This window comes from Phocoena sinus, chromosome 5 (genome assembly GCF_008692025.1).
Source record: "Phocoena sinus isolate mPhoSin1 chromosome 5, mPhoSin1.pri, whole genome shotgun sequence".
NCBI classification, from domain to species: domain Eukaryota; kingdom Metazoa; phylum Chordata; class Mammalia; order Artiodactyla; family Phocoenidae; genus Phocoena; species Phocoena sinus.
In genome coordinates, this window is record NC_045767.1 from 95183369 (window position 1) to 95207519 (window position 24151).

Genomic DNA, 24151 nt, shown 5'->3' on the forward strand with positions numbered 1-24151 from the left:
TGCAGCTCTTAAAAATGATACAGAATAGGACCTACCACATCTGGTTGGGGTGAAAACTAAATAAGATGATGTGTGCAAAGTATTTAGAACAGTGTAATGGGTACTGAAAAACAATGTTAGCTAAATTGTTGATTATTTTGTAGTCCCAAACACCAAAATAATATTTGGCTTAGTGGTTGAGTTTTTTCTCCAAGGAAACTCTGATTTCCATGCCTAACACTCTCCTGGGGTCTAGAGACTCTCAATATTTCTACCTGTCCCCAAACCTGAATATTGGATGTAGTTGTCCTTGTTCCATTTGACAAAGCTTGGCCATGTCGCTAGCTCCCAACTCCTCCCCAGTGCCTCTCTGTATGCTGCTAAGATGGGTTAGCTTACTGTTCAGAACTATCCCCTCACTGCCCTACCCCCAATGGGAAAAGTATACTTCCCCCTCCTTCGCCGTTGGGCTCAGTCATGTTACTTGCTTTGACCAATAGGATGTTAGCAGCAGTGACGCAAGCAAGGGCTTGAGACATGCGTGCATAGTTGGGTGCGCCCTCTTGTACTCTGATGTCACCAGGAGAAGAACTTCCTCCAAGTAGCTGTTGCCCCTTCAGCCAGAATGGACCCAGAATGGACCTATGAAGCAGAGACACCTCAGCCATCCTGCAGAGCTGAGAGAATACATAATGATTTGTTTTAAGCCCCTGTGTTTGAGGGTGGTTTGTTATATAGCATTATGGTGGCAGCAGCTAACTGATACATTTGTTCATCCTCTTAAAAGTTTTCACAATACAGCCCTGATTAAAAACTAATCATTGGGACTTCCCTGGTGGTGCAGTGGTTAAGAATCTGCCTGCCAGTGCAGGAGACACGGGTTCGACCCCTGGTCCAGGATCCCAATGCTGTGGAGCAACTAAGCCCGTGCGTCACACTACTGAGCCTGCGCTCTAGAGCCCACGAGCCACAACTACTGAGCCCGCGTGCTGCAACTACTGAAGTCCACGCGCCTAGAGCCCGTGCTTGGCAAAAGAGAAGCCACCCCTATGAGAAGCCCGCGCACCGCAAGGAAGAGTAGCTCCCACTTGCCTCAACTAGAGAAAGCCCGTGCAGCAACGAAGACCCAACAGATCCAAAAATAAATAAATTAATTAAAAAACAAAAAACTAATCATTGAACTAAACTAATCTGTATGCCTGTTCACATCTCCTAGTAACCAATCACTCCCTACGCCATACAGTCAAAAATTTCTCCCTTTCTATCCTTATTTTATTTTCAAATGGTAATGTCATCAATTCACACACCTGTGAACAAGAAGCTGTGTAAAATAATGTTCATTGCAGCATTATTCAAAGTAGCAAAATATTGAAACGATGTAATACCCATGATCAGGAGAATGAGGAACAAACCATGATATGGCCATAAAATGGAATACTATACAGCACTTAAAATGAATGATGAACAATTGCTACTAGAGTAGCTAGCATTGAACAGAAAGAGCCAGTGGCAGAATATACATCATGATACCATATATTTAAAGTTTAAAAATCTGCTAAAGAGTATCATATGTTTATGGCTATATCAATATTTTGAAACAAGTATAACAACATGCATGAGAATAATAACACTGTGTATACTACTGGGTTATCTTTGGAGAAAGAGTGCGGGAAATGGGTCAGGAAAAGCACAAAAGGAACATCAATTGTATCAACATACCTTTTAAACTGTCTTGAAAAAATACAGCATAATGTTTAAGATTTGATAAAACTGGGTGATGAGTACACAGGTAACAATATTATTATATTATCGTTTATTCTTGGTATCTTTCAAAGATTTACAATTAACATTTTTAATAGCAGTGTTTTTAAGGAGAGGCTGTGGGAGTTATTATAAACTGCTTGCTATGATCTGAATGTTTGTGTCCCCCCAAAATTAATATGTTGATATCCTAATCCCCAGAGCAATGGTCCTTGGAGGTGGGGTCTTTGGGAGGTTGTTAGGCCCTGAGTGTGGAGCCTTCTTGAATGGGATTAGTGCCCTTGTAAAAGGGTCTCCAGAGAGCTCTCTTGTCCCTTCCACGGTGTGAGGATGCAGTGATACTTTTGTGTATTTTTCTCCGTTAATGTGTCTCATGTCATTTTAATTCTTAGAGCAGCCAGGAGAACCTAGAAGGGTAGAAGAAAATTTCTCCCTGCCTGGCAGGATAAAAAACCTGCCATTTACTCCCTCTGTGACTTTGTTCATTTTACCTAATCTCTCTGTGTCTCAGTTTTCTCATTTATAAAATGGGGCTAATAGTATCTACCTTATAGGTTTATGGTAAGATTTAAATTAGTGCATATCTGTGAAGAATTCAGAACAGTGTCCGGCACAAAGGAAATGCTAGATAAGTGTTACGGACTGTTATTAGTGTTTAGCTGTTCGTCATCCCGTACCAGGCCCTGAGCTTCTTGGGAGTGGGGACTGTCTGATCTCTGAATCCACAACGCCTAGAACAAAACAAGCTTGCACTAAATCTGAAGAAAAGCTTAATGTAAGTTAAGGAGAAGTGAAAATCGAGGACATGGGTTTCACTTTGAGGATGATGCGAGACTAGGGCGGTAGAGTTTTAAAGTCGCCGAGGGCGAAGGGCCGAAGGCGCGCCTGCGCGGAACTGGCGCCCGGACGGCCGCGGGGCGCGGCTTCCTTTCCCAGCCTCCGGTGGCGATCAGGTGGAGTCGGGAGGCGGTGGAGGGGCGGGAGGAAGGGGCGCGGTCCGGCCACGGGCGGGAGCGAGCGCGGAGCAGCGTTGTCCGGGGCGCACTCCCTCGCTGGCCGCTCTTCCGCACTCCCGTTCCTGGGGCCGCGCTCCAGGTAAGTTCAGCCTCCCCCGCGTCGCCGCGAGCCTCACCAGCCACCCCGGCTGCCCCGCAGCTTGGAGCCAGGGTCGCGCCTCGGCCGGTTCCCCAGCGAGCGCAGCGCGGCCACGGGTCAGCGCGCTGGGCTGGCACCCACGCCACGTACCGACCCGGCTGCGGAGTGCAGGGCCCCAGGGGCCCCGGCGGGCGTGGAGGCCACCGCCCCCGTTTCAGAATCGAGGAAGCTGAGGCCCCGAGCAGCAGAACTGCCTGTCCTGGGAGGGTCACCCAGTTCTGCTCGGGGCGGGGCGCAAGCTGACCAGCTGTCCCGGCGCCCTCGACCCTTGGCTTTTCGTCACAGCTAGCCGCGCAGGGATACAGTTGGCCATCTTGGCTCTCCCCACCCTCAGGTCTTGGGAACAGAAAAAGAGCGGAGAGTCGGAATGGTTCTCCCGGTCCCTGGCGTCGTAAGAGGGGCTGGCTCCAAGCTCTGTTCTGAGGACTTGAAGCCCCACCCATCCTTGTGAGCACGTCCCTCCTCTTCACTTAGGCAATTTACTTTATGTCACTTAATTTTTTTAGGAGGTAGGAGAAAAGTGTATTTACATATTGGGCTTTGGGAGTCCGAGAAGTTTGCTTTTCCATGAAAAGACTCACCTTTTTCTTTGATTCCAAGAGTCTGATTCACTGAACCTGAATCATTCCCCTGGCATTTGAGTCAGCAGGTAGAGCATCTGAGTACTTGTTTGCAAGTGACCATATATAGGAAATTGTGGTTTCTGCCGGGTCAAGGAGCTTCTGGGTCAAGGAGCTTCTGGGTCTCTGGAGGCCCCTCGGGCTGCTAATCAGAAGGTTGTAACACTGCCCGGCTAAATTATTTCCAAGGATTTGTGTTCTACACAGTCAGACTCTGTCCTCTGCCAGAGCTACATTTACAACTTTCTAAAAATCAACTTCATGAAAATTGTAACTCATAAAAACATTATTCTACAAAGATACCGCCATTGGCTTTCATGAAGGCAGAAAACTTCAAACTGACGAGAAAGGAAATTCAAAGATGTAAAGAAAACCAGAAGCTTGTTCCCAGAGCCGCGTGGTTCTGTAGACATCGGCGTAAATATAGGGACCCAGGAGGAAGTAAAGAAAATGATGTAAACGCTCTAATCTCTTTCAGAAATGGATGTTTAAGGTTCTGTTAGGTCATTTAGCCTCCACTGTGGAGTAATTTTTCACTTCTTAAAACTGAAATCAGTAGTAAATGTTTGTAATTTACAAAGTATACTGAATCAACACATATTGAGCATTAGCTTTGACAGTGTATGGGCGGGGCACTTGGGTAAGGCAGAAGCTTGGGGGTTAAATGTATACCCTTGGACTGTGACTGCCTAGGTTCCGTAGAGGGACACTTACTCGCTGTGAGACTGGAACGTTATAGTACAGTCGGCCCTCTGTAGCTGCGGGTTTCAAAGTCGAACCGCAGTTGGTGGAATCAGCGGATGCAGAACCCGCGGGTAAGGAGACTGTACTGTGCCTTTGCATATAGGGACCTTGAGCATCTGAGGATTTGGGTAAACTCGGGGCAAGGTGGGGGAAGGGGGCCTGGAACTGTGGATGCTGAGAGATCGACTGTACCTCTCTGTGCCCCAACTTCTTCATTTGCAAAGTGGAGATGTTCTTAATGATACCCAGCTCCCCTGGATTATTGTGAGGCTGATATCATTCATTCATTCAATAAGCATTTTTATTTAGTACTTTTGTGCCTCAGTGAAAAAACTTGACAAAAATCTCCAGCCTTTTGGAATTGACCTTATAATGTTTCTTAATTTTTTTAAATTTTTATTTATTTATTGGCCAAGCCGCGCAGCTTGTGGTATCTTAGTTCCCCAGCCAGGGATTAAACCTGCCAGGCAGTGAAAGTGCAGAGTCTTAACCACTGGACCCACAGGGAATTCTCTATTGTGTTTTTTTATATTAACCTGCAACATAGGAAGAACTCAAAACATTAGCTGATGTGATTACACATATTATTTCATTTAGTGCCAGCAACAGCCATCCTCTCCCCTTTTTACAGATGAGGAAACTGAGGCTCAAAGAAATTGTGTCTAGCTTTAAGAGGCAAAACCAGAACTAATGATATTTTTATCTGCTGTATATTTAGAGGGATGTAGCCCTTAGCCCTTGTAACTAGAAAGCTGACTGCCCTCCCCTACAGAAAGCCTGAGAAAATCAAGTCCCTAGAAATATTTAAATTCCAGAGACTAATAGTGTCATTTCCTATTGCACATTGCTCTGGGGCTATCACTGAATTTTTAGAATACTTTGTTCCCAGTAAGGGTGGGAGCAACTTTATTTCTAAGCCAATCCTGGAGATTTGCCAGCATGTTTGAATGACGTCTACATATGAAAGTGTATCTGGGTTCCCAACCAGGCATCCATCAAAGAATTGCCCTTTTTCACCTATGGGCCCTACCAAGGACTAGACCTTCCTCAAAGAGCAGGCATGTCTGTTTATAACAGGCTGTAGACTTGAAGCCTTGTAAAATGTAAATGAAGATTCACAAACACGAGGGATCAAACTGAAGCCAGCTGAAAACCGGGGGAGGGGGACAAGTTTTTGTTGTTCCCTATGATGGCAGTTAAAAGAAGTCAACAATCATTGTAGTTCTCCTGGATGTTAAATGAGTCAAAAATTGGCTCCCAGGAAACATATTTGCAAACCTCTTAGGTACAGAGATTTTTTTTCTCTCTTGTTTTGAGCCCTTCACAGGTCTAGCACAGTCCCTTGTAGATAGATAGTTGGTGTTCGGTGATGTTTATTTAGCAAATGCAGTACTTGATGTTAGAGAAACATCCTCTTCCAGAGGTGGTTTCTCTTTGAATGTTGACTTCTGTTTTCTGGATTAGAGATTAAGGGTTAGGCTGAGATTATTGTGTTCTGAATCCCAGATTGATACTGTTCGTACTTTTTTTTTTTTTTTTCCTTTTAATAGGTTAGTGTGATCTCAACTCAAGAGAAAGGTGGGATATCATGGCATCTATCTGGGTAAGTAAAAATCAAGCCTTCATAGCACAGTAACTTATCTGAGTCAAATCAAAATACAGAAAATCAAAATACTAAGAAAAAATTTTATAAGTTGATAAAAGGTTTATGTGAAAAAATTAACATGCCCCAAAAGCTAGAGGATGTCTAAAAATAAGAAAATATTAAAATGTATTGTAAAGGTACATAGTTAAAATAATTTGTACTGACACCAAAGCAGGGAGGTCAATAATAGACAATAAATTATGTGACTTGGGAATTTATTATAAGAAAAAGACATTTCATATCAGAGAGGAGAAGATGGCTTATTCAATAAATGATGTTAAGGAAAACTTCTCACTGTTTCGGGGGAAAAGTAAATCTGTATTCCTTCTCCCTTCTTACATGAAACTAAATTTCAGATGGATAAAATACCGAAATGAAAAAGACAAAATATGGGTGAATTTTAAAAATAATCTTGGAGTGGGGAAGGCAGTTACAACCAAGATACAAACCGAAAGCCTAAAAGCAAAATATTGATCTATTGAATGAAACACAAATTTATAATTTATGATGGCATACAATATATTACTGGAGTCAGAAGACAACCCACAGAAAATAGGATTTGCAGCACATTTGACAAGAGTCTCATTTCATTAACATAAAAATAACTTCACTACATCAATAAGAAAAATGAACTTGATGGAAAAATTTGTGAGGGACATGAATAGGATACAAAAAGAATTATAAATGTCCAACAAACATATGAAAAGGTGCTATACCTTACTGAGAAATAAAGAAATGTAAATAACACAATGAGAAATCATTTCTATCTAAGTATTGGTAAAGGTGAAAAAAACATGTAAGAAGACCAGTGTTGCAGAGGATGTGGGCAAGATGGGCACTCTCATAGGAGAGTAAAGTTGGCACTCTTTGGGGATGGTATTTTGGCCATATCTGTCAATGTTTTAAATGCTCACCCTGTGTAACCCAGTAGTTCCACTTCTGGGTATTTATCATATAGATACACTTGCATAAGGTTGAAGAAATAAAGGCTGATGGGTATTCATTTGTACTAATGAAAATACACAGACTAAATGGCCATCCATGGGTTATGATATTTATCAATTGTAACTTATAGCCATTTTTATGTAATCATTTAAAAAATGAGAAGTCCGCTGTCTATGTATTGACAAAAAAAATTCCAGAGATATATTAATCAAAAAAAAATCCAGTTACAGAATAGTACATACAGAGTGATTCTGTTTTAGAGAAAGAAAAAAAGAAAAGAAAAAAAACAGACACATAAGGACTGTATTACATGAAAACTTTCTGGAAAGGTGGAACTGTGAGCAGGGGCACTTTCAGTGCATCACCTTCTGTGCTCTGATTCTTTTTTTAAAATTTTTTTTCTTTTTTTTGGGGGGCCATTCACACGGCCTGTGGGATCTTAGTTCCCCGACCAGGGATCGATCCCGAGCCCCCTGCATTGGAAGCACAGATTCTTAACCACTGGACCACCAGGGAAGTCCCTCTGATTTTTTTTAATGATGAAAATACATTGTATTTTGTAAGCGAGGGGCAGAGAGGCTTCAAGAGTAACCCATATGGAGGTGTGAGCAGGCCTTGTTAGGCGCGGTGTCGGTGTCGGTAGATGTGCTATTGTGAGGCTTTGCTTGGTCCCAGGTTATTTTCTGTCACTGGCCAGTAGGCTGATCTCCCCCTTTCCAGGTCTGAAATTCCTGCTGCTATTATGGATATCTAGTAGAGTCAGATGAAAAAAGTTTCATCTCTCCAAAAAATTAGTCTCCCTCTAGCCCTTGTCCATTAGTGAATCGACATGGAATTAGTTGTTCAGGCTCTCCAGCTGACACCTTCCAAGTTATGGCACATTTCTGAAGGGCTGGGAGAGATCCAGGTGAGTGTGAGAGAGGGTGTATTTGTTTCCTACTGCTTCCATAAACAATCACCACACATTTAGCAACTTAAAACAATACCCCTTTATTATCTCCACACAGTTCTATATGTTAGAGCCCAAAATGGGTCTCATAGCGCAAAGATCAAGGAGTTGGCAGGGCTGCATTCCTTTCTGAGACTTTGGGAAGAATCCACCTCTGAGCTTATTTAGGTTGTCGGCAAAATTTAGTTCCTTGCAGTTGTGAGACTGAGTGCCTTGCTGGCTGTCAGTGGGGGCTATCCTTATCTCCTGGAGGCCATTGCCAGTCCTTGTGTGTGGCCCCCTACATCTCAGAACAGCAGCGGTGCATGGAATCCTTCTCACGCTTGCAGTCTCTCTAGCTTGCCCTTCTGGGACATCTCTCTTCTGCCGTCCTCTACTTCCTCCAGCTGGAGACAGTTCTGTGCTGTTAAGTGCTCACATCATTAGATTGGGCCCACCTGGGTAATCCAGGCTAATTTCCCTATTTTAAGGTTTGGAACCATAATTGCATCCTCACAGTCCCTTTAGTCATGTAACATATCACATTCACAGGGTCCGAGGATTACCGTGTGGACATTTTATTTGGGAGCCATTATTCTGCCCACCACAAGGGGATGGTAGCATTGGGCATCAGGCAGCAGGAAAGAAGGGACGGGAATAGACTAGAAAAGGGAAGCTGTGCTGTGGGCAGGAGGGGAGATTGGGGAGCTCGAGTGAAGAAAGAGGCCCTAGTCAGAGAGGGGCTCCTACTGCCTCGCTTTTTCTTTCCTGTTTTCCTCCTGTCTCCAATTAAAGAACTAACATTTATGAGTGAGATATCTGAGAGCAAATATTAAAAACAACTCAGAGCTACTATGGAAAACAGTATGGTGGTTCCTCAACAAATTAAAAATAGAATTACCATGTGATCCAGCAATCCCACTTCTGGATAAATATCCTAAGAATTGAAAGCAGGATCTTGAAGAGATATTTGCACACTTGTGTTCACAGCAGCATCATTCACAATAGCTAAAAGCTGGAAGCAACCCAAGTGTCCGTTGATGGACGAATAGATAAGCAAAACGTGGGGTATGCATATTGTGGAATATTTAGCCTTTAAAAGGAAGGAAATTCTGACGTATGCTGCAACATAGATGAACCCTGAGGACATTATGCTAAGAGAAATAAGCCAGGAATAAGAAGACAAAATACTGTATGATTCCATTTATATGAGGTATCTGAAGTAGTCAAATTCATAGAAGCAGAAAACAGAATTGTAGTTGCCAGGGTCTGTGGGGAGGGGGAAAGGGGAATTTGTTGCTTAATGGATATAGAGTTCTAGTTCCATACAATGAAAAAGTCAAGTTCTGGAGATCTGTTTTACAACAATGTGAATATTCTCTCCGCTACTGAACTGTACACTTAAAAATGTTTAAAGTGGTAAATTTTATGTTACACATTTTTTTAACCACAATTTAGAAAACTCTCAGATTTCTGTAAATACTCTTATCACTGTTTTATCTGTTCTCTTTTTCCCTCTTAACACAAAAGCACATACACACCCAAACACAAATAAGCAATCAGTCCATGCTTTTCTACAACATGGTTGATCATTTGTGTTTACCAGTGTATGGTGAGTTTATTAGAGTGATATGATCAAGAGGGAAGATTTCGGTTGCAATTTCAGTACATTACTGTTGGAGATGAAAGATTAGCTGGTTTCCTAAGTCTGTATATTCTATCTAGGAGTGTTGGAACCCTCTCATTGTTTCAGATGTTGCATTACTATTTCCTTTGTTAAAATTTTTGAATATGGTAGCCGCACTTTTCGAAAGTTTGCATTACATAACTTTGCTTTTATGAAAGATCTATGTTAGTACGGGCACACATTGGAGACAGTGCAGTTTGGTTCCAGACCACTGCAATAAAACAAGTATCGCAATAAAGCAAGTCGCAAGAATTTTTTGGTTTCCCAGTGCATATAAAAGTTATGTTTTGGAAACCATGAAACTCCTAGAAGAAAACATTAGCAGAACACTCTTTGACATGAATTGTAGCAATATTTTTTGGATCTGTCTCCTAAAGCAAAGGAAGTAAAAACAAAAATAAATAAACGGGATCTAATTAGGCTTAAAGTTTTTGCATAGCAAAGGAAACCATTGACAAAATGAAAAGGCAACCTACTGAATGTGAGGAAATATTTGCTAATGATATGACCGATAAGGAGTTAATATCCAAAATATATCAACAACTCATACAACTCAACATCAAAAAAGCAAACAACCCAATTAAAATGTGGGCAGAAGACCTGAATAGACATTTTCCCAAAGAAGACATGCAGATGGCCACCAGACACGTGAAAAGATGCTCAACATCGTTAGTCATCAGAGAAATGCAAATTAAAGCCACAATGAGATATCATCTCACACCTGTCAGAATGGCTGTCATAAAAAAATCTACAAACAATAAATGCTGGAGAGGGTGTGGAGAAAAGGGAAGCCTCCTACACTGTTGGTGGGAATGTAAATTGGTGCAGCGTCTGTGGAGAACAGTATGGAGGTTTCGCAAAAAACTTAAAGTAGTTTAGTTTTGACCATATGACCCAGCAATTCCACTCCTGGATATATATCCAGAAAAACCCCAAAACACTAATTTGAAAAGATACATGCAGCCCAATGTTCATAGAAGCATTATTTACAATTGCCAAGATATGGAAACAACCTAAGCCATCAACAGAACAGATGAATGGATAAAGATGTGGGGTGTGTGTGTGCGTGTGTGCGTGTGTATATATATATATATATATATATATATATATATATATATATATATACACCCCACACGCACACACATACATACAATGGAATACTACTCAGCCATAAAAAGAATGAAATTGTGCTATTTGCAGCAACATGGATGGACTTGGAGGGCATTATACTGTGTGAAATGTCAGACAGAGACAAATAATGTATGATATCACATATGTGGAATCCAAAAATTCAACAAACTAGTAAATATAACAAAAGAGAAGGAGAGTCATAAGTATAGAGAACAAACTAGTGATTACCAGTGGTGGGGTACAATATAAGGGTAGGGCAGTAAAGAGTTACAAATTGTTAAGTATAAAATAAACTATAAGGATATATTGTACAACATGGGGAATATAGCCGATAAAAAAGTTATGTTAACACTATACTGTAGTCTGTTGTGTAGAATAGCACTGTCTAAAGGAACAATGTACATACTCTAATTTAAAAATGTTTTATTGATAAAAAATGCGAACCAGCATCTGAGCCTTCAGGGAGTCATAATCTTTTTTTGCAATAGTAACATCAAAGATCACTGCACACAGATCACCATAGCAAATACAGTAATAATGAAAAAGTTTGAAATATTGCTGGAATTACCAAAATACGACACAGAGACACGAAATGAGCAAATGCTCTTGGAAGAATGGCGCTGATATACTTGCTTGATGTAGGGTTGTCACAAACCTTCAGTTTGTGAAAACAATATCTGCAAAGCAAAATGAAGTGCAATAAAGACATGATATGCCTGTACCTGTTTTTGGTAACTGAAAGAAATCCAAAGAGGATTTTTGCTTTTATGCCGTCAATGTATTAAAGTAGGTCTTTCTTTTTTTTTTTTTTTTTAAATAAATTTATTTATTTACTTTGGCTGTGTTGGGTCTTCGTTTCTGTGCGAGGGCTTTCTCTAGTTGTGGCAAGCGGGGGCCACTCTTCATCGCGGTGCGCAAGCCTCTCACTGTCGCGGCCTCTCTCTCTGTGGAGCACAGGCTCCAGACGCGCAGGCTCAGTGGTTGTGGCTCATGGGCCCAGTTGCTCCGCGGCATGTGGGATCTTCCCAGACCAGGGCTTGAACCCGTGTCCCCTGCATTGGCAGGCAGATTCTCAACCACTGCGCCACCAGGGAAGCCCTAAAGTAGGTCTTTCTTAAAACTGAAGTGGCATAAAATGAACTTTTGAAAATCTGGGGTATTACCCTTGGCTTTACGCCATTTCAGCTTATGGAAAGTTTCATAGAGATGCTCTGCATTAAGATAACGGGGGAAACCTGTGTATCTCTGTTCAGGCTTGGGTTCTACTACTTCACTCCTGATGAGAGGGCCTGGTATCTTATCAGTTTGCACTCTTTGAACTCAAGGTCTTTGTCACATGTTGCCTTTACATCTATAGCAAGCACTCAGGCAACACACAAATGAGAAAGTCTTGGAACATTTTTAGTAAGATACCATAGCAGTATTTTTCCTGTGTGTGCCTTCTACAAGGCTGGCTTTCTCATAGGAATACTCTGAGCTCTTTGCTCCTTGGTCAATTCCTAACTTACTTTTACAGAATAGTAATGAATGCAATAACTATTTGAACCCTCAAATTAATATTTTTATTATGCTACTAAAATTGTTCAACATTAGCTCATAATCACTATAATCGTGAACTGTTGTAACATCCGAACTAACTATATACTGTTCCTTCCCCATTCCAAATGCTAATTTGAAAAATGAGGAAGGGGAACATAGAAAGACTCTGGAACCAAGGGATAAAAGAAACTTTATCAAAATATAACTGCCTGTTAACATGAAGGAGTTCATCCAAAGGGTAGCTAAACAATGAAAGCAGCGTCTACCTAGTGCAATGGGCTCTACCGGAGCAGAAAGAAGACCATCCAGCCACAACCCCAGTTCTACTTTTCATGACTCTCTAATTGATTAAAAGGCAAACTCTTGAATGTGACCTTGAGCAAATTACTTAGTCTCTTGCTATGTCTGTTTCCTCATCTGTAAAATAAGTGTAATAACAGTACCTATGTCATCTAGGCTTTGAAGGCATTCAGTCAGTTCATGTGAAATGCATGAACAGTACCTGGCATGTAGTAAGCACTCAGTAGATGTAATCATTATCATTTCGGTATATTAGCTTTTTTCTAAAAACGTATTCCTTGATACTTAATATCCCTGCAACTGTTTTAGTGAAGAAGCTTCTGCCAGTTTCCTGGGCCTGGTTTTAGTACACATCAACAGCATCCTCCTCCCCATTGGAATGATTCTCTCAGAGCCCTCTGAAACCAATGGATTTTCCCCAAATAGATGTTTTCTGACCATGCCTATTTTTAGTATTTTCTTGCATTTATGTGTATATATATATATATATATATATATATATATATATGTGTATATATATATATATACTATGACTATTTTTTAGAGGAGTTTTAGGTTCACAGCAAAATTAAGAGGAGGGTACAGAGGTTCCCCATGTGCCCTCTGTCTCCCACACATGCATGGCCTCCCCCATTGTCAACATCCCCCACCAGAGGGATTCATTTGTTGCAATTGATGAACCTACACTGGTACATCTTTATCACCCAAAGTCCATAGTTTACATTACAGCTCACTCTTGGTGTTGTACATTCTATGGGTTTGGATGTTTATATGTATTTAAAGGCATTCTGTGGGTTTAGATGCTTATATATATTTAAAGATAATGCTCTCTTCTCACTCCCAGTGGCTGGACCGCAGTACAGTTCTGGCACTACCTAGGACTAGCATCAGACTCGACACGTTTAAGGGCTCAAGCCTCACTTCAGACACCAGCGACAGGTCTCAGAGTCACCTGCTGTTCTGACCCAGGGGCTATAAATTAGGAGCTTTCCATGACCCTGATCAGTAAGTCTCTCGAACACCTCATAGAATTCACTGGAAGTGCTATACTTACCATTACAGTTTTTATTATAAAACCTACACATAGAGCAAACTCTGGAAAGGCCCTGGATGCAGAGCTTCCAAGCCCTCTCCCCGTGGAGTCAGGGCACCTCACCTTTCCTGCACATCAGTGTGTTCAACCAGCCGGGGAGCTTCTCTGAGCCTCGGCATCCAGAGCTTTTTCTGGAGTTTCATTGCATAGCCGTGACTGATTAAGTCACTGGCCACGATTGAATTCGGTCTCCAGTCCCCTTGCGTTCCCAAAGTGCCAACCCTCTAATCACATGGCTGGGTCTTTTTAGTAACCAGCCTGATGCTACAGCTATCTCATGGCCCTCCATGACTCACCTCATTAGCACAGTAAAGACAATCCCATCGCTCAGTAAATTCCAGTGGTTTTTGAAGCTCTGTGGCTGGAACCTAAGACAAAGATCAGATACATCTTTATTATCCCATAAACATATACCTTACATCAAGGCTGCAGAGAGTTTTCAAAACGTCATATTCCTGTATTTTTTACTAAAATGCTGTCAGCACTAAGGTACTGGTTATCTTAGGCTGATAGGAGGAAGCTCTGATTGGAAGTTACATCTTTAATCACAAGTAAGACTGGGGAAAGTGAGTTAACGTTTTGTAATAGATACAGATTGGCAGGCAGGGTCACTCAAAACATGGGGTCCATGAAGAAATACAAAAAGGGATGCTTGATGGTGGAAAGGTTGGGGAAGGTTTATCTAAGGTGGAAACTTGCTAATAGGAGAAGCTACCCCATCATAATAAGTCCTTGGTGAGAATTAGAGAGCACAGCTTCCCTTCCCCACCCCATCCTTCCTCTCTTTCCTGGGAACAAGGTTGGTGTAGTTTGACACATGAGGATACAGTGTTCCCATTTCTGCAGAGGAAGGACACCAGTGGTAGGGCTCCCAGGAAAGGTGCAGTGTGCTAACGTGCAGGGAATTTTGGGAAGGCAGTGCCTTTCAAATTCTGCCCCATGGATGACATCAGCCCCGGGCATTTGGATGTTTTTGGTACTGGGTACAAAGGATTCGTAAGAGCCCCATCCACTTTCATTTCTTGCTTTGGTGGGACATCCAACTAGACCTTTCTTTCCTAGCGTGTTTGCTCTTCGCGACCGTGCAAATTTAAACCGCGTATGGAGCAGACACCTGTGTTACATGCATGTGGATGTGCTGAACTTCTTCTGTGGTCTCCCTCCTGTCTACTGCATCTCAGGGCTGGATGATCTGGCTTATATCTATTTTCATGGAAATGGACTTTTCACATCCCAAGCAGTATAGGCATCATGCCCGATTAGGTACTTTTGACATGATTGTAACTTCCTATTTGGTGTGTGTTTCAAACCACGGTTCCTGAAGCTGCTTTAGGTAAATACTGGCACTCAGAGAGTTTCACAAATGGTCCTCTGCAGGAAGTTAATGAAAAACAGGTTAGACCTGGATTTCAAATCAAAACATTTAGAGCTTTGTTTTAGGACAAACCCTGGAAAGAAATACCATACAATCTGAGTGAAAAGAGAGAGGCTTCCTGGGAATGAACGGAATGAACATTAAAGGGCTGCTCCTTGCCACTCCCCGACCCAAGCTTAACCACCAAGGAGGGAGCGTCCCTCTTTTATATTTAATTATAATAAAAAATGTAATTTGACAATCTAACTTGTTGCTGTTGAAAACGTTTTAGATTGAGAGCAAGGAATGTGAAGAGGAGAAGGTACCATTTGACTCTCTTGAAAGTCTATTTTTTTTTTTTTTTTTGGTGGATGCAAAGCAGTTAGAAAAAATAAGTATTTTAGAGTACTGAGAAATAAGATTAATACAGAGGTCTCACATGAATTAAGAGAGTCAAAAGGGTAGAAAATTCTCAAGTCTGCCCTTCCTCGATTCTCAGATCTTTGCTCCTTTCATCTTCAACTATTTGTGTTTGAGTAAATACCTCGCCTAGGTTCTGGAGGCATGTTTAAATAAGAGTAGTGACAGTCTCATGTGAACAGGATTTACAAAAGGTGAAGAGTGCATTTGTCAGATTTTTGAGATATGGCATGGAGCTCTGAAAAGTCTGGTAATGGCATTTGAGAATTAGCAAAGAAAACAAGAAAGCATTTTGTACTCATTTATTCATGCAGCAAATATTTACTAAGCATCTACTATGTGCCAGATACTCTTTTTTTTGCGGTACGCGGGCCTCTCACTGTTGTGGCCTCTCCCATTGCGGAGCACAGGCTCCGGACGTGCAGGCTCAGTGGCCATGGCTCACGGGCCCAGCCGCTCCGTGGCATGTGGGCTCTTCCTGGACCGGGGCACGAACCCGTGTCCCCTGCATCGGCAGGCGGACTCTCAACCACTGCGCCACCAGGGAAGCCCCTGTGCCAGATACTCTTTTAGGCTCAGAGGATACAGCAGGGAAAGAGAAATAAAAAAGCGTGGAGCTTACATGCCTCTGATTTTGTTAGGGAAGAGAGCTAATAAACAAAGAAATAAGTGTATAGTATATTAAGTCAGTTTTCAATACTCTGGAGAAGGGCAGAGGTGGAGAATGAGAGTGATAAGGTACATTATTTTCTGCTCAGATAGGTGAGCAGAAGTCAACATGGAGTGAGGGAGTGAGCTGGGAAGATATTTGGGGGAAGACCATCCAGGCAGAGGGAACAGCAGGTATAAAGCCCTGAGGCAGAAGAGCAATGAGAAAACCCCAGTGAAGTGATAGGAGGGGGACAAGGAGATTTGGGGGAGCATTATAATTATCTTTTTTTGTTACTTCAGGGTCCTCCAAGGGCCACAAAGAATCCCTCTAGTCCTGACGGCCTTTGCATGACCTGTAGAAGGAGTTTCCACTGTCTAGGTTTACTTTGCATTAGGAAATATTTTTAAATCTGTAGCAACTTGTTGTTAGGATTAACAACAAACATACTCATACGAAATGCATTTTAACGTCATACCACGTGAGCATTAATGACTTGGGTCATCGGTGCAAGAAACCTTCTTCCCAGGATGTTACAAACAGTAAATGGTCCTGATCTTAGCCCCTCTCAGGTGGATCCGTATTCCCATAGAAGTGAAGTGGGAGGAGAGGGAGTGTCACCACTGTACTCCCCAAATCCTGCCAAGCCAGTCACCATTCCCCAGCCAAGAAGATGTGATGAAGCCAGATTTCTCACTTCAGTGAGCCAAGTTCCCTGTATCTTCCACAGTTAGAGTGAAGGTCCCTTAGATGCAGGTGTCTCCCCCGTAAGATGAAGTTAGAGACGCACAGAGCTGAGGCAAGAATAGTGTTCAACTCTCTGTGGCCCTTGGCCGAGAGGAGAATTTGGTCGTGAAGTCTTAGCTAAGTTAAGCTCCTGACTTTGCTTGTGGTACAAAAAAATAATTCTCAGACACTGGTGCTCTGTGACTCAAAAGAAGATGAATACAGCTTATTTATAATCTGCCGCAAACAAATAATGAAAATGATTCTGAGAAAGAAGTTTGTGTTGATGAAGTCTTTTCAGGGGCCCGGTGTTTCAAGCTCAATCCAGATAGTTGGGTTTGCTGCCTTTGACAGAGAAATGCTGAGTGCTTGGAGAGACAGGAAGGAAGCTACAATGGAATCATTAGAAACATCCCAGGTGCACCAGGCATCCATCTGGGCTTGTGGAACCAGATTGAAAGACTTAGCATAGCTTGTGGTGCTGAAAGAGGTCATTTTATGTAGTCCGGACATCTTCCAAATCTCCCAAGATACAATGATCACTTTGATTTCTAGACTATCAGTATTTGAAGGAAGCAACCTCATCAGACAGCCAATTGTCTAGTGTAGACCTCGGAGAAAGCCCACACCTTGGGATATCATTGTCTTACTTCCATCTGGTTCCATCAGACTCACTCACAGTTATTAAGCCCCTAGCTGGAGGCTGAACGCTGGGCTAGGAGCTGGGTGTACTGTGAGTAAAACAAAAGGTCTCTGCCCTCTGGAACTTTAATTTAGAGGAGGTGGAGACACAGATATAAACAGAGATATTGAGGAATGCTGAGTGCCCTAAGGGGGAAAGGGCGCTGAGACAGAATAAAAGGAGAGGACCCTGTTAAGTCAGGGTCAAGTGGCCCCAGGCAGACCTGTCAGAGAAGATGGCCCTTAATCAGAAGACTGAAGGTAGGAAAACATTCCAGCTAGAGGGAACAGCACAGACAAAGGCGTGAAGATGAGAAAGAGATCACAGTAGATCAGCTGGAGTTTTGGAGAGCTGAAGTGGGATGGGCAAAGGGGAGAGTTGGCTCCAGGTGAGGGTGACAAGGAAGGTTGGGCCAGATGTTGCAGGGCTGCGTGGACAGGGCAAGGAGTTTGGACTTTATTGAATATTCAATGGGAGGTCAGAGAAGGGTGTCCAGTAGGAGAATGCCATGACCTGACTTAGATCTTTCACAGATTCCTGGACTGCTAGAAGTTGTGGGAAATGGCTAGAGGTAGGCATAGAAGGACGCAGGAAGGGAGACTAGGGCAGATGTCCGTGTCCAGGGGAGCAATGATGGTGACTTGGATGACAGGAGTGCCAAAGAAGGTGGGGAGAAGTGCACAGGAGATTCTTTTTTTGAAGTAGTCTCATCAGGTCTTGCAGATGATTGCATTTGGATGGAAAGAGAAGAAATTGAAGGAGACCCCCATGTTTCTGGTGGTTGGTGATGCCATTTAAAGGGATTGAAGAAGAAGAGCAAACTGGAGACGAGCACAGACAGTGGAGCCAGATTGCCTGGGTTCAAATCCTGGCTGTGCCACAGGCAAGTTATGTGACTATCAGCAAGTCTTTTAACTCTCGGTGCCTCAGCCTTCTCCCCTGTAAGATGGGATCGTAATAGGATGGGTTCTGAGGGTTAAATGAGCAAATATGTATAAAGCACAAGTAAGTACCATGTAACTGATACATGGTAGAAGAAATCATTTTGAAAGGAAATAATGAGTTGATACATGAGATATAACCAGTGTTCAAAATAGAAGTCTGGGCTGTGAATACAGCTGTGGGAGTTGTCTGCATATAGAAGGGGAAGTGGCAGAAATAACCCACAGCAGGAGTAGAGGGAAAGAAAAGAGAAGGAGACTTTCCATTTTAGAACCTACTTTATAGATATCAGCCAAAGGGGAGGAGCCAACAAAGGAGAGGCCCAGGAGAGGTCTGGCTGGGTTAACCCTGAGTGACACATACTTCTAAGGAATCTGGGTTTCTCTTTATTATAATCTGAGTTTCATAGAAACACAACATAAATCGCTTGTTTGTCCCCATCTTCCCTAATTTCTGAATCATATTCGTCTTTCTACTCCAGCTCAACACCCTCAAGCTCAACACTGGAATGTTATCACATTCAGTGCTCTGGCTCTGGGACTCCCCTGATGAAATCAGAACAGGAAAAGTTGGCAAGTGTGGGTATTTTCTCCTTTGAGTGAGCACAGGAAGAAATGCAGACATCTCCCTTGAACCTCTTAGATGCATGCAGACAAAGCCATAATGGCATTCTTGCTCCTGTCAGGCGTCCCTGAGGCTGCCAGTCCCTGCCGTCCCCACGCCCTGCTTCTCTTTACTGGCCCCAGGTGGAGAGCGAGCCTGCAGTGGTGATGGGAGTCTTCTGTCTGCAGTGATCACTGCCAGCCTGAGGGAAAAGAAAACGATGCTACCCTTTGCCCTGCAGGACCTGAGTGGTTACCAAGCCTTTTCTCTGGCTTCTTCCCTGCTGTATGGTTTCCTGGGGCTGCTGTAACAAAGTACCACAAACTGGGTGGTTTAAAACCAGAGAAATTTATTGTCTCGCTGTTCTGGATGCTAGAAACCTGAAATCAAGGTGTTGGCAGGCCATGTTCCCTCTGAAACCTGTAGGGGATCCTTGCTCACCCCTTCCAGCTTCTGATTCTCTGGCAATCTTCGGTGCTTCTTTGCTTGAGGCTGTACAACTCCAATCTTTGCTTTCACCTTCCCTTCACAATTTCCCTGTATATCTCTGTGTTCACATGGCTGTCTACTAAGGACACCAATCATATTGGATTAGGGGCCCATCCTTAGTTAAGACCTCATCTTAACTAATTATATTTGCCAAAACCTTATATCCAAATAGGTCATATTCTGAAGTACTATGGGTTAGGACTTCAACATTTCTTGAGGGGGAGGGGTGAGCACAATTCAACCCATGCCACCTGCCTCACTTGACCATGTTTCATTTCAGGGCCTTTTAGAGTAGACTTTCTTTGGTTTTGAAAACCACTTTTTCCTGGAAAATTGAATAAGTTTTATATTTTCTGAGTTTTGATCCTTTTATTTATTTATTTATTTTAGTTGACTCCATTTTTCCTTTTATCCTAAATCCTCATGACCCAACAGACTGTTTTGACACTGAGCAGAGAGTGATCATTTCTCCCTGGCTCTTCGAGAGTTCCTAAGTCCTGAAGGTTTATATGAGGCTCTGATTTGAAAGCTTAACTTTGGGACATGGCCTTTCCAGGGCTTTAGGAAGTGATGCGGGATTGGCTTTGCCTCACCTTCGAAACGTACCTGCAGCAGCTGCTATTCTTGCTCTGGAGTGTTTGGCTTTAAATATGTTCCTCGTCAGCAGGATTGGCACCCTGTGTTTTTCTCTTTCATCCATCCTTCTGAATATAAATGTTTGACTTCTTGCAAACGCAGTGCGCTTTCATGAAGAAATAGAGATGACTGACTTTCCCGAGTCAAGGACAGACTGGCGTCTCTCAGGGGTAGTGGCAGACAGCTCCCCAGGCCTGGCTTGGCCACACCAGCGGCTTCAAGGTGTCATGGGCTATGACTGACATCTGAAGGATAGTTTTAGAGGGTCAGGGAAAGTTAAATAGGCATGAAGAAGAAAGATGCATCCTAGCCTAGTCATTAGGAGCAAAGACTGACCAATTACCGCCTGTGAGAACTTGGGCGACAGCTTAGTTGTCATCTGCAAATAGGATTCATTATATCTGCTTTATCAGTTCACTGTGAGGACTGAATGAGCTAATGCAGGAAACGTGCTTAGCAAATAGTGAGTAGCAGCAATTGTTATTAATATAAAGAGCTCCTGTTGTTTCCCCCCTTTATTTGGACATTCCTTGCGGTAAATTTATTTTCCAACCGGTTTCAGGATCCTGTTCCCTTTGGGGGCATCTGAAGGTCAAGTTTGAGAGAAGAAAAGCAACTAAATGTGTTTAACGGATGTGGATGGAAATCTGATCAAACATGATTAAAAATAAAAAGACTTTGCCAAGTATTGGGCTTCCCTGGTGGCGCAGTGGTTGAGAGTCCGCCTGCCGATGCAGGGGACACGGGTTCGTGCCCCAGTCTGGGAAGATCCCACATGCCGCGGAGCGGCTGGGCCCGTGAGCCATGGCCGCTGAGCCTGCGCGTCCGGAGCCTGTGCTCCGCAACGGGAGAGGCCACAACAGTGAGAGGCCCGCGTACCGCCAAAAAAAAAAAAAAAAAGACTTTGCCAAGTATTCATGTGATGTCCTGCACTAGCGCTGACACTTTGTTAGGGTAGTAGGGTTCATAGAAATAAACTAAGTCAAGTATTGATTAGTAATTTAAATGTCAAAGAATTAAGCCTGCAATGGAGCAGGCGTTGCAAGCAGTTTGGTTTGGCTGTAAAAATGCCAACATTCCTGAAACAATGAGCTCATCATCAAATTCTTATTCCACGCCCACAAAAGAATCTTTGACTTGTTTGCTCGATTTTGTTTTGGTTTTCTGGGCAGCTAAGAACGAAATAGGGCAGTGATTCTCAAACACGTTAGTGCACTGGAATCCTCTGGAGGGCTTGTGAAAACCCGGATCCTGAATCTTAGCCCCAGAGTTGTTGATGCAGTAAGACTGTGGTGGGGCCTGAGAATTTGCTTTCTAATAAGTTCCCCGGCAATGCTGACGCTGCTGATCCAGGAACCACACTTTGAGAACCACTAATATGGAATTTCCTGAGGCCTTATGATGTGGTGGAGACCTCAAGGCATTTTAGTTACAAGGAAGTGGGTTCAAATTCTGGGGCTGTACTTAGTAGCAGAGTTATGTCAAGCAAATAATCTCTCTGAGATCCAGTTTCTTCCTTTTTTTTTTTTTTTTTTTTTTTGTGGTACGCGGGCCTCTCACTGTTGTAGCCTCTCCCGTTGGGGAGCACAGGCTCCGGACGCGCAGGCTCAGCGGCCATGGCTCACGGGCCCAGCCACTCCACGGCATGTGGGATCTTCCTGGACCGGGGCACGAACCCGTGTCCCCTGCATCGGCAGGCGGACTCTCAACCACTGCGCCACCAGGGAAGCCTGTCTTCCATTTTTAAATGGAAATAATAAAATCCCCCTCTTTAAGGTCATGGTAACAGTTGAATAAGATGTCTGTGAAGCACCTTGTTCACTGCGTGACATGTATTACTTTAAAAGATTCCATTCATTTCTTTTACTGTAAGATTTTTTTTCATAAGTCATATATTTATTTCTGAATGTTTTGGGCAATGAAGTCTATCAAATGAATATACTGCTCATTTAAATAACTGAAGCACTTTGAAAGATTTCACTAAGATTCCATTTCAGAAGTCCTGTGCCATTTTTCACACAGGTGTGTGTGTGTATGTGTGTAGTTTTTTTCCTTTTAATCAAACGAGTAGTTCCTCCCCACTAAATTCTTACTAGGTAGCAAGTTGCATAATGGATTGGGAATTTCATCCCTCTCTAGTTTTGTGCATTGGAATTTCAGCATATTTTGAGGTATAGGCAGCAGAGGGCAGTGAAAAGGTCACAGCTAGAATGGAAACCCTGAGTTTTCGTAATTCATGGATAATTAGAGTCTGACTACAGTTTTGTCTTTTGTATTCAAAAGCAGCCATGTGAATATCTCCATGGCACGGAAGCACCAGGGATGCTTTTAAAACATGTGCAGTCTAACACCTCATTTCTAAAGACCATGGTTCCATATGTCTAGGGCAGGGCCTGGTCATATGCATTTTAATCAATAAAAAAATCAATCAACCGATCTAAGAAAGAAATGGAAAATTGTATTCGAGCCCAACTGGGGATTATGAGCCAGGAACAGCCTCTCAGAAAGCTCGGAGAACTGTTCCACTCTCTAGAAGTCAAAGCACAGTTGTACAAGTTTTTTGAGACAGAGGGCTGTCCATTAAATGACGTATTATTGACAGTTCAGACAATCCAGATCTGCAAGTACAGAGGGGTAGGTCGTGATCAAGAAGGAATGTTATCTTTTAAGGAGTTGTCTTGTTGGTGCTGGGAGAATGTTGCTGTTTATGGCTGAGCAGGTATTCCTGCCAATGGGGGAGGTTTGGTCGATGCATAATGCAAGATACACAGTGCACAGTAGAGGGGAGAGAGGAGGACAAAGGGTAGAAAAAATGTTTATGTTTAAATGTTTCTTGTCTTGCCATAAAATATGAATTTTATTTCACAAAAGAGTCAGCCCAGGTGGTACCAAGACTACGTTTTAAGACAGACTAGGAATGGGCTGCAATGTTCAGAACTGCTTTTAAATTCTGCTGCTTAACTAGCTATGTGGACTTGAGCAAATTCTCCAATCTCCTTAAATCTTGGTGTCTTATACGTGACATGGATCATTCTTACTCATTCATCGGTGCTGTTGTGCAAGTTATAGTTAATGTACAAAAGGTGCCACAGTGCTGGGCACAAAGCACTCAAATGCTCCAATGTTGTGATGGTTCTTCTAAAATGCCAGACAGGGAAGGTGGACGGATAAGATAAACACGAAAGTTCATAAATGAATAGAACTGAAATGAAGCCAGTTGGCTGTGTGAATCCATAAAATATTTATTAAGCCTTGAAGAAAGAGAATTCTCCAAAGATTATGTTGAAGTGACTGATTTCTTACAGGTGGTTTAGATCAGGCACATTTACAATTAGTTTCTAACTTGTTATAATTACTTTTTTAGAATCAAAACTTTATTTTGGGTACTTTAAGATGAAACAGTGTTGGAATGTACTGAAATAACTTGTTCAATCCATTCTATTGAATCAACAGACTATCATTTTTTACTGTGCCAGAACGTTAATTTTCCATTCACTTTAATGTGACAAGATGCTGTCCTTTCATGAAAATATTAAACACTTCAGGAGAGCCTAACTGAAGCCATATTAACACAAGACAACAGAGCCAATATTACTCAGTAATAGGATAGAAACATCAGTTAGAAAGAAAACATTGTCACTGTAAAGACAGACTTTTATTCAGAGTTAGGAAGTACCATATAAGTACATGTTTACTTGGATTTTTCTCAATTTCTCTTAAGCAGTTTTAAGATATTTTATTCCTTCTGTAGGATGGTCTTTCTCAGCTTACTGACAAGTTTCTAGTTTATGTGCTTAAAATTAGTATCATGGCATTTTTTACTTCCATGCTATTCTTGAAGACCTATGTCAGTGGAGCTTTCAGAAGGGAATTTATCTGCCACAATTGTACATCCATTAAACAAAGCTTAAGAACAGACAGTCCTAATGGGGTTTTCATTTATGGATCCTTTGGTGTAGGTTTTCCCAAGGACAGTGGTGAACATTAATTAAAACATCTTGAAGTCTATAAACTGCAGTTACTTCTAGGTGAGATACAGTGAAGAGCTTTGAAGTATCACTTGAAAAAAGAAGACGTAGGAAATTTCCACTTTCTCACTGCTTTCATGCAGATATCACTTTAA

At 42.4% G+C, this 24151-nt stretch overlaps 1 protein-coding gene across 8 annotated transcripts in view; it reads left to right on the plus strand.

Moving 5' to 3' along the window:
• Positions 1-2342: 2342 nt before the first annotated feature.
• The window catches only part of ANXA3 (annexin A3), a 54663-nt gene continuing 32854 nt past the window's right edge, over positions 2343-24151 (plus strand). For 3 of the 8 annotated variants that reach the window (XM_032633605.1, XM_032633606.1, XM_032633610.1), the window contains exons 1-2: positions 2739-2835; positions 5810-5862. In XM_032633605.1, coding sequence (XP_032489496.1) covers positions 5848-5862 — 15 coding nt within the window. In that variant the 5' untranslated portion in view covers positions 2739-2835; positions 5810-5847. Of the gene's footprint in view, positions 2516-2541; positions 4331-5809; positions 5863-24151 lie in introns of those variants that run through there. The other 5 variants (XM_032633608.1, XM_032633609.1, XM_032633607.1 and 2 more) reach the window with 5 other exon arrangements.